Genomic DNA, 11,031 nt, shown 5'->3' on the forward strand with positions numbered 1-11,031 from the left:
GCATTGAGGTTAGAAGGAAACAGGCCTTTGTGGTCCAGGGAGCAGGAGACCCGGATAAGATGAGGCAGTTGAAGTCAGGCAGAGATTTGGTCATCGTCGTGGACTCTGCTGATCCGTGAGGCCGCTGACTTCTGGCCTCGTCCCTCCCCTTGCTGCTTGCTTTCAGCTTTTTCTGTTCCTGCTGTCTTTCTTCTCTGAGGCCGTGTGAGTGAGCTGGTGAGGGAACCTTGACCTTCCTGACGGGCCTAATTACAGATCCCTGTGTTTGGCACTCGCTCTTTAATTGATTACTAGGTTGATCTTAGAAAGCCACGTTCCCTGCCTGAGGCCCTCCATCTGGGAAAAGATGGAGCCAGGGGGCCTGTACATTCAGCGAGTGAATCTCGTTGCTCTTTCCTGCCCAGAGCGGGGAGAGAGGTCCCGGGACAGCTCTGGGGTGTGACTGTCGCCCGTCGGCTGGATAGCGTGGGCACGGAGGTAGACATGTTCGTTCTTTCGTTCCCTGTCGGCCGGGACCCGAGGGCGTGGTGGGTTTTGTGCTGAGTGCAGAGAACACAGGGACAGAGGAAAATCACGGTAGCTGTTCAAATAGAGTGGAGAGTTGATGGGGTGGCAGCTGCGTTGGGGCTAGTTTAGGATCTTCTCAGGGATTCAGAGGCTCCCTGGATCTTGTTCCCCCTGCCTTCCTCCTGCCTGGCGCAGCGGGCTGTCTGTGTGCCTCCCCAGGCGAGGGGAAGAACGGCCCCCCGAGGAGCGGCGTACTCTAGTGTGTGACGGGTGTGGGGTCGGGAAAGGAGGAGCACTCAGCACGGGCTTGGGGGTGTAGGAAAGGCTTTCTCCAGGAGAGGACTTCAAGTAGGATCTTCGAGGATGTGAGGGCGATCTGGCTGCGACATCTGTCACCCCATTGATCGCCAGGGTTGATTCGGCTGATCTGGCTGGCTAGGCGGGTGTCCCCTTCCTCCCTCACCGCTCCATGTGCGTCCCTCCCGAAGCTGCGCGCTCGGTCGAAGAGGACGGCCTTCCCCGAATAGAGACGGACCGGTCTTCGGTCGAGGGTATACGAGTAGCTGCGCTCCCCTGCTAGAACCTCCAAACAAGCTCTCAAGTAGGATCTTCGAATGGTGGAGATGGTTTCCTTTCCTGATCACCCCAGCTTGTTGGCCTTTGGGGAGTGGGAGACTGACCTGGGAGTCCTTAGCTTTGTCCTCTACACTATAGACCCTTGTACCAGGTGTTTCCACGTGGGCTGGTATCTGCTCCCCAGCTCTGTTCTGGCTTGTCTGGAGTGGGGCCTCCCCTTGTGCGCCTTGTTTCTCCCAGAATGACTGGGGTGGTGTCAGCTCCCTAGCCACCCAGAACCCCTGGGCACAAGGGAACGCCTCTGAGTTGGTGGCAGGTACAAAGCCATGCTTTCTTTTGTTTCTCCCCACAGCAACCCTAAGGTCCAGGTGGAGGCCATTGAGGGGGGAGCACTGCAGAAGCTGCTGGTCATCCTGGCTACGGAGCAACCTCTCACGGCAAAGAAGAAGGTTTGTTTGCTGGCTCTTCCTTCCCAGCCCCAGCACCCCTGTGTAGTCTGAAAGGAGAGCGACCCTTTCCAGCCTGTGTATGTCACTTTGGGGACATGAGTCATCCTTGCTGGGTGGCACAGGGGGAGAGGTCCCACTCAACTAAAGCAGCATGGTAGCAAGCCAAGAGTTCTGGAAGTCTGGGTTTAGCTCCTACAGTGCATCCTACCCTGGGCCTCCATTTATCTACTAGTTAATGTTAAAGGTGCCTGACATCTCTGACTCTCCAGACCTGGGCTTCAGGTATAGTGCCTGAAAGGGGAGCAGAGGGGTAGGTGGGGCATCGCTGTCTGTCTTTCCTTGGTCGTGGGGCAGGGCCAGCTCTGTGTAGCCCCTCATCATCACCTATGTGACTCTGTGACTCGCCAGGTCCTGTTTGCACTGTGCTCCCTGCTACGACACTTTCCCTATGCCCAGCAGCAATTTCTGAAGCTGGGGGGGCTACAGGTCCTAAGGAGTCTGGTACACGAGAAGGGCACAGAGGTGCTGGCCGTGCGTGTGGTCACCCTGCTGTATGACCTGGTCACAGAGAAGGTGAGTGCACAGGCCTCCCCCTCACTGTGCTTTGTGCTGGCCTCCAGCTCTGGCACAGGCCCGCACTCCTGCCTGCTCTCTTCCCTCCATCTCATGTATGTGAGCACTCAGCACATGAGCCAGCCCTGTGCTAGGCAGTGATGCTGTGGGAGCGCTTCCTTGGGCCCTGAACCCGGGATTTCTGAGCCATCAGAGAAGATACCCTGTGAGGAGTGACAGCTAGGCTGTAACCTGAGGACTGGCAGGGAAGGCGCGCTGGGAGCCGTCTGGGCAATGTGCCCGCAGAGGGGTCGGCATGGTGGGAGGGTGGAAATAACCAGGACAGCCCTTTGTGAGTAACAGGTCAGAAGCTTAAGGTGTGTTGAGGACTAGGTAGGATGGAGCAGCTGCACCCTGGAGGCATCTTGGGAGCCAGGAGACCGGAAGCAGAATGACACTGAATCATAAGATTCCAGAAACCTGGGGTGTCTCCTTGGGGAGCTTTGTCTTTGGGCAGGGCTCAGAGTGACTGCCCTCAGGGGCCCCAGGGACTCTAGTTGCCTGCCGCCTGGGAGGAGGCTTGGTGCTGGGCCCACTTCAGTCTTTCTGAGCCTGAAAAGTGTCTTAATTAAGGGGAGTGAAGCCAGCCAGGCCTGGATTCTTAATTCAGCTGCTGCAGAGCATTGGCAGGGCCTCTCAGCTGCCTCCCTCGGCCACACGCTCCCTGAACAGCTGACTGCAGATTGGTGGAGCAGAGCTGGGCAGCGCTGCGTGCTTGCCTGCGGGTGAGGTGGGGGGGGGGGTGTGTGGGGGATGTTAGAGGCTGAGAGACCCAGACCCTCTTCCCCACCCCGCCCAGGCTTTGGGTTGGGGGTCAGAGTTGTCTTTTGCCACTTTGCTGTCAGCTGTGTGCTTTTGTGTGCAGGTACCAGCTGTCTCATTCTCTTTATCTCTCTACCTGTCCCCTCTTTTTCTTTTTCTCCCCACCGCTCTCTGTTCACCCCCACTCTCTGTCTCTTTCCTCTGTCTATCCCCCCCACTCTTCTCCAAGCTGCAGAAACCTAGTTTCTCAGATCAGCAGGCAGGTATGTGGTGCTCACATCCAATTAATAAGGCCTGGGCACAGTTGACATCATGGGAAAGGGGCAGCAAGCCTGGCTTGGCATTTCCCAGGGGAAACTGATCTTCTTCTGGTGTCCAGTGTCTCTGCCGCCCCAGCCCTTGCAGGCACTGTGACAACGGCTCATTGCCAGAGTTACCAGGAGGCACACTCACCAAGACTGCCCTGGGCAGCTGGCTCTAGGAGCCACTTTTGAGGCTTTGGGGTACTATGAAGATCGGGGCGCCACTGGCATCTCTCTGCTAGCAGTACAGAGACAGCCTTCCTCCTTCAGCAAGGGAGGGCAGTGGAGGAGTTTGAGCTCAAGAGCTTTAGGATAGACATCAGCCATCCCCCATGCTTCAGGAATTCTCTGTTCTTGTGGTTCAACAGAAAGAGTGAAGAACTGCCAAATTAGTGTCAGGTCCAGAGGTGCCTGTGGGAAGGTATGTATGCTTGCAGCTGGGGCACCACAAGCCTTGAGGGCATTGTTCGTGTAAGGAGGTAGCAGCCAAGCCTCAGGATTCCCAGGGAGAGTATGGAGTGTGGGACCTGTGTCTGATTCTCGCCTCTGCAGAGCTGGGAATGATGCCTGTGGTTGGGCGCCCACAGCCTCTCGTGCCACCACAGGCTTGATCTGCCCGCTGGCTCCTGACAGTATTGAGTGGTGTCAGCCCTGCTTGCTGCTGTGCCAGGTCTGAGGTACCTGCCCTCTCGGCCTTTTCCAGCAGAATTTATTAGAGACTCACCCAGGGTACATAGGCTGCAGAGGCTTATGATCAGGGCCCTAACCTCTTCTGGGCAGTCAGGGTGAAGCTGAGACCAGAGGTGCGTCAGGTAACTGGAGTTGGTTAAATGGCTGCTGTACCGATTTACGTGACAGGCACCAGAATGAGTCTAGCTGGCCTTCTCCCATGAATGGTCGTGAGCCCAAGGGGATGAAGGGAGCAGATGTGGGCTCATTGGTCAGCCCTGTTCCTTGGGAGCTGACGCCTCTGTGTGTTCTCTCTCCCTTCCCACCGCTGGTGCCTGGCTGTGTGGACGGCAGATGTTTGCCGAGGAGGAGGCCGAGCTGACCCGGGACACATCCCCAGAGAAGCTGCAGCAGTATCGCCAGGTGCACCTCCTGCCGGGCCTGCGGGAACAGGGCTGGTGTGAGATCACTGCCCACCTCCTGGCCCTGCCTGAGCATGATGCTCGAGAAAAGGTGCTGCAGACGCTGGGCGCCCTTCTGGTCACCTGTCGTGACCGCTACCAGCAGGAACCCCAGCTGACCAGGACGCTGGCCAGTCTGCAGGCTGAGTACCAGGCGCTGGCCGCCCTGGAGCTCCAAGATGGAGAGGATGAGGGCTACTTCCGGGAACTGCTGAATTCCATCAACAGCTTGATGAAGGAACTGAGATGAGGTTCTCCCCCCGACACCCGGCCTGGACTGGGATGCTGCTAGTGAGGCTGAGGGGTGCCTGCTTGGGTGGGCTTAGGGACATCAAGCAGGAACGAGGACTTCCCTAGTGGGGCATGGGCATCACCTAGGTAGTGCTGGCTTGGCATTAAATGGAGGCATAAAGGCCATTGTCTATCTACTGTGTGTCTGTGCAGACTGGGCACAGCCCTGTGGTTGGGAGACTATGTCTGGGAGCCCCCAAGGTACTTGGGTAGCTTGTTGGGTGAAAGATCGGTGAGAGCACCTGCTAACATGCTGGAAGGTCAGGACAGGCATGTAACAGGAGCCAGGGGAAGGGTCTGGGTCCAGGAAAACCCTGCCTCAGGCTCCACACTTCTCACATAGTAACAGTGACCTTGGAAAGTCAAAAGGGGATCTACACCAGCGCCTGGACCTGTGGCTCCTGGAACTGTGCTTGTCCCTACCATAGCTGGCTCTGAGGCGAGGCCTGGGATCGGCTCATTACCCACCCTGCTCTGAGCTCAAGTCATAACTTTGAGGCCATTGGCACTGGCAGGAGCCTGAGGGCACCTCCACATGCAGGCAACTGCTGGCCCTGGTTGGGACCTGGGTCGAAGGACACTGGGGAAATGTTGCTGTACCCTGCAGGCCCTGAGTGTCGGCCTCAGGGAGAGCGTTACCTCACTAAAACTGCTAGTGGGCGCTCAGGCCTGCCTGGCCCACCTGACCAGAGATGCCGCTCTGTGCCCCTGGTCCTGTGTCTGTAAGACGGGCTGAGACGGGAGAGGCCTTGGAGGCGGGAGCAGCCGAGCCTGACAAGTACTGGCCCCCACCCTGGAGAGGCTGAGCGCCAGGCTGGGAACCTGATGCAGGTTGCCACGGCAACCCGGGCTCTGGGCTTTCCTGATTTGGATTCTGGTGTGCTTGTTTTTCAGCCTTTCCAATGCACCAGAGGCTCCCTCCTGCTGCTCGGGAGCCCCTCCCAGCCCCCATGTAGAAATCACCGCAGCCTGTCCTTGCATGGAGAAATCTCAGCGTCCCTGAGATTAGGGGTAACTGAGGCCCAGAGAGACATGGAGCAAGTGGGTGATTCCTTCCCTTTGCTCAGCCTTAGACCCTTTCCTGCCCACCTCAGGCTACAGCACATGAAGCTGGGTAGAGAGCCAGCAGAGTCCTCCTGGGAGGTCAGGAGCCTGTTGGATCAGGGGAGGGAACCCCAGGGCTCAGAAGCGAAGGCCACCAAGTGTTGGGCATCTACCTCCTCACTGCCTCAAAAACATCTCAACTGCCTTGCAGAACATTGGACAGATGAGGAAATTTTGGTTCAGAGAGGTTAAATGATCTGCCTGAGGTCATACAGGTTGTAGGTGGCAGAACTGGAATTTGCTGACTGACCACGTGTGGAAAGCTGGAGTGTGGGTCTCAGAAGGGGAGTGTTTAACTTGAAAGGCAGTGGTAAAGACCAGTGGAGACAGCAGCGCAGGGCAGGGTGCAGAAGGGAGGTGTGGGGGGTTCTGGCTTAGGCCAAGGTCAGCAGTCACTTTCAACATGGCGTCACACTCTGCATGTGGATGTGACAAGGCAAGGAGAGGTGTGAGGGGATGGGGTTGCCCTGGCTCATGCTGGGAGGGAGGAGGGCATGGTGTTAGATGCAGTCTGGTCTGGGCCTCTTCCTGGGCACTGAGGCAGGTGCACACACTGTATGAGAGCTGGCCCCTGGGGTAGGGTCTGACTGGAGATCTCCAGAGCCCTTGAGGCCTCTGTAACTAACAGGATCTGATCAAGGATATGGGAAGAGGTCCTTGTGGAAGGAGTGCCACTTCCAGAGGCCTGAGGAACCCAGGAAGAAGAAGTATCTCTTCTACCCTCAGGTGTGCCATACAGAATAGTATCTCTGTAAAATAGAAAGGGGACTTTGAGCCATAGGCTCTGGGGCTGAGGAAAAAGCATCTGGGACTACTGTGAGGGGAGCCAGGCCACATGCCAGGTGAAAATACTGCCTCCCCCCTTTTCCCCATTCTACGTGCATGCACACAAACAAATGCACTGCAGAGGATGAAGTTTGCTATGCAGTCTCTCTCCTCACTGGCCTCGTCTGGGTTTGTCCTGCACCTTTTTTTTTTTTTAATTTTTGCATACAAGAACTGGGGTTCAGGCCATAGGTGCAGGGGTGAAAAGATTTACCAGAGACAGAGTGGGGAGCAGAACAGGCAGACTGACTGAAATACACTGCTGAGGGGAGCAGTGGGCGAGACAGGAGAGGTCTGCTGCGCCATGTGGGTAGCTCCCTGGCCAGAGATCAAACTCAAGCCATAGCGGTGATGGCGCTTAGACTTAACCCCTAGGCCGCCAGGGAGATCCCCGCCCCGGAGCTCTGATGCTGGGCACTGGAGGAAAAGAAAAGCCACAGTGAGGTCCAGGGCTTGGGCTTGCACTGCCTGTTTACAGGTTCTGGCTCCACCTCTCGATTCATCACTGATTACTGTCTGCAGGTGTAGAAGGAGGTCTTCTCGGCTGCCCTTTGGGGGCCATCCTGGGAACAGAGGCCAAGGAATGTGACCTGGGCTCAACATTAGGCAAGACATGGTAACGCCGGACCAGAACCATAGAACTTGGGGTGATGTGACTTACTCCTGTCAGGACCTGCATGCTGCATTCTTCTCTCACCCCTGTCACTTAGTTGGGCCGGTGGCCTGGTGGCCTAGCCTGAGCACTGTGACAGGCTCCGTAGGCCTTGTAGGCTCCTGTAGCACCCTGGCTGGTTGTTGGACCCTTGTTCCTTGGCTGGGCCTTCTCTAAATCCCCTGACCTGGGTCCCCACCCATCCTTCGGCAGGCTTGGTCTTACTAATTGACATATTCATTCACTGCTTTTATTGAGCAGTTAGTCTGTGTTAGGCCCTGGAGTTCTGAGTAGTAAGCAAGGCCCTGTAACTTACAGCTCATAGTCTGTGAGCAAGATGGATGGTGTATGATAGGAGAGGTCTCTGAAGTCAGGGAAGTCCTCCTGGAGCCAGTGCTAGCCAAGTAGATACCTGAAGGATGCTTGAAAAATAAACCAGGTGAAATGGGGAGAGGGTTTCCGTCCCAGGAAGATGGCGGGGGCGGGGGTTCGTTTGCGGAAACTCCAAGTTCAGTATAGCTGAAGGAAGTGGTGGGGGTCCAGGTATGGCTACAAGGGTCCAGGAGATTATATTCTCCAGTGCCTTGTTAGCCTTGCTAAGGAGCATGTCCTCATCCTGATGGAGCTGGAACCCACGGTTGGGTTCTAGGCAGAACCCTAGCTGCTGCTCACTCACGCACTGATTCATTCACAAAAGACATCTGATCTGGTTCTAAGAGGCAGACACTGTTCTAGGTCATGAAGTGGTAAATAGAACAGCGGCAGGGAAGGGCTGACATCCCAAATAAGTATTTAATGTGATGCTGGACAGTAAAGGCTAACAGCTATAAAGGAGAACAAACCATGATAGGAGATAAAGGTTGTTGGAGAGGGCCCCTCTGATGAGCTGGAGTGTGACTAGACCGCAGTGAGGCAGTGAGCCACGTGCGGTCTGAGGAGACACCAGGGAATAACAGAGGCAAAGGTCTTGGGGCAGCAAGATGGCTGGGGTGATTGAAGAGAAATAGGAGTCAGTGGGAAGAAGAAACAGCAGCAACCAGGGGAGGACACATCTTGGCTGTGGGAGTACATTGTGACGGAAGCATTGGAGAGTTAGGGATGAGGAAAGACCCAATGTCACTGACATTTTACAGGATCCCTCTTGTTATTATGGTGAGACCAGGGGACATGGGAGTGAGGGTGGGGTCTGGTGTGGAATCTGGTGCAAGTTGGTGCTTGAACCTGGTGCTTCCTCCTTCCTTCATTGAAGAGGAAGAAGAATTAAGGATGATGCCACACTTGGGACTTGGGCACACGACATATGGAAGCAGTGAGCAATAGCACTGTCAGTTTGTCCGAGCAGATTGAGACTTTGTGGTAGGTATTGTTTTGGACATGTTTCCATTGAGACCACAATTGGACATCCAAGTGGTGATGTTGAATAGGGAGCTGGAGACAGTGTGGCATGTAGGGGAGGGGTCATATGAAAAGAGACATTTGGATGTGGTGTGTGCAGAGCTGGCTCAGAGCCACGTGCAGCCATGTGGGTGGGTTTTAGAAACTTGGAGAGTTGGTTGGTCAGCGAAGCCATTATTAAAAATCAAATTATTTAAACTTAGAATTAAATAGCATTAATAAAGCAAAGATTATTTAAAAAAAAACCCCACTAATAAAAGAGCAAATTAAATCCGAAGAAAGTAAGAAGAGAAAAAGAAAAGCTAGAGAAAATCACTGGAATGAAAATATGGTTATTTAAAAGAAGAAAACACAAATGAGACCAACATCAGGAATTAAAGAAGGGATATTAGTATAGACCCTACAAGCATTAAAAGGATAGTAAGTGGCCACAAACAACTCTAAGTCCATTCATTTGACAACTTAGAAGAAATATTGGACTGGTTCCTTAAAAAATATTGTCAACAAAACTCATACAACAGGGCCTCCCCTGGTGGCGCAGTGGTTGAGCTCTGGGCTGCAAAGCTGTCTGCGGCCTCTGCAGCGCCGGTTCGATCCCCGGCCACCAGCGAGGGTCCCACATGGCGCGCAGACCTCTCCTGCTGCCCGCTGCTCCCCTCAGCAGTGTATTTTGTCAGTCTGCCTGCTCTGCTCCCTGCTCTGGCTCTGGTGAATTCTCTCACCCTCCCGCGCTTCTGACTGTACCCAGTGCTTGTATAAATAAATAAATCTTAAAAAAAAAAACCAAAAAAACCTCATACAACAAACATCAAACTTAATGATCAAAGACCGACTGTTCCTCCCTAAGATTGAGGGCCAGGCAGGAATGCTTACTGTCCCCTCCCTGTTTTAATACTGTACCTGAAGTCCTGAGCAGTGAAGTAAAAAAGTCAAGAAAATGAAATAAAAGGCACACAGATTGAAAAATAAAACTGTCTGTATTCATAGGTGACATGATTGTCCATGTAGAAAATCCCATGGAATGTACCAAAAAATCTAGAACTAACAATGAATTTAGCAGGGTCATGAGACATAAGGTCATTGTATAAAATTCAGTTATATTTGTATCTACTGGCAATGAATAGCTGAAAAATTTAAAAAACAGTAGCATTTATAATACCATTGCAACAGATGAAATGTGTGTAAATTTAACAAAATATATGCAGGATTTTTATGCTGAAGACTATAAAATGATTACAGAAGTCAAAAAGATCTGTACAAATGAAGGGACTCAGTTCATGGGCTGGAAGACTCAATACTGTTAATATGTCAGTCCCACCCCCCGAATTCAACTTACAAATTCAGTGGAATCCCAGCTGGGATTTTTTTTTTTTTTTTAAATTTGCGGTAATTTTTCTTTTCTTTTTTTTTTTTTTAAAGATTTATTTATTTATACAAGCACTGGGTACAGTCAGAAGCGCGGGAGGGTGAGAGAATTTACCAGAGCCAGAGCAGGGAAGCAGAACAGGCAGAAGGACCGAATACACTGCTGAGGGGAGCAGCGGGCGGCAGGAGAGGTCTGCGCACCATGTGGGACCCTCTTCCGGTGGCCGAAGGATCGAACCGGCGCTGCAGAGGCTGCGGGCAGCTTCTCAACCCAGCGCTCAACCGCTGCGCCACCGGGGAGGCCCCCCAGCTGGGATTTTTTTAGCCAGTAAGGTTTGTTTTGAGAGTTTATATGGAAATGAAATGGCTAAAATCTTGAAAAAGAAGAAAGTTGGAGGTGTCGCAGGAGCTGAAATACTTACCCCACAGCATGCTAATCAAGACAGTGTGGCATCAGCCAGAGGATAGACTCATGGATCAATAGGGAGCTGAGAAACACACCCTCACAAATACAGTTAATTGATTTTTGACAAAGGTGCAAAGACACCGCAGTGGAGAAAGTAATTAGTGCTGCAACCAGTCGAAAGCCATATTTTAAAAAATGAACCTTGACCTATTCCTGACATCTTATACAAAATTTAATTCAAAGCCAACCATAGAGCAAACAGAAAAATTACAGTACTTCTCGAAGAAAGCAGAAGAAAAATATTTATGATCTTGAGTCTAGACAAAGTTCTTAGATGCAAAACTAGACACAATTTATAAAGTAAAAAAATTGATGAGTTAGACTTTATCAAAATTAAAGACTTGTTCTGTAACTGAAATTGTTAGGAAGCTAAAAACCCACATAGGGGGTGGAATTCACATATCTGACAAAGGTTTTATATCCAGAATATATAAAGAATCCTCAAAACTCATCAATAAGAAAATAACCTAATCTAAAAAGTAGGCAAAAAATTTGAAAATACAAAGAGATAGAGGACAGACAAGGATGTGAAAAGATACTCCATATCATGAGTTGTTAGAAAATGCAAAGTAAAACCATAGAAGGCACCACTAGA

The 11,031-nt window shown here is 52.4% G+C and overlaps 1 protein-coding gene across 9 annotated transcripts in view; it reads left to right on the forward strand.

Annotated features, from left to right (window-relative positions):
* Positions 1-9,140, forward strand: part of SIL1 (SIL1 nucleotide exchange factor) — a 212,886-nt gene extending 203,746 nt beyond the window's left edge. For 8 of the 9 annotated variants that reach the window (XM_054694345.1, XM_037509198.2, XM_037509200.2 and 5 more), the window contains 3 exons: positions 1,436-1,532; positions 1,941-2,105; positions 4,232-9,140. In XM_054694345.1, coding sequence (XP_054550320.1) covers positions 1,436-1,532; positions 1,941-2,105; positions 4,232-4,588 — 619 coding nt within the window. In that variant the 3' untranslated portion in view covers positions 4,589-9,140. The remainder of the gene's footprint in view (positions 1-1,435; positions 1,533-1,940; positions 2,106-4,231) is intronic. The other variant, XM_037509197.2, reaches the window with a different exon arrangement.
* Positions 9,141-11,031: the final 1,891 nt, after the last annotated feature.

Source organism: Talpa occidentalis, unplaced genomic scaffold, assembly GCF_014898055.3.
Source record: "Talpa occidentalis isolate TD23 unplaced genomic scaffold, MPIMG_talOcc4v2.1 talOcc4.13, whole genome shotgun sequence".
Lineage (NCBI taxonomy): Eukaryota > Metazoa > Chordata > Mammalia > Eulipotyphla > Talpidae > Talpa > Talpa occidentalis.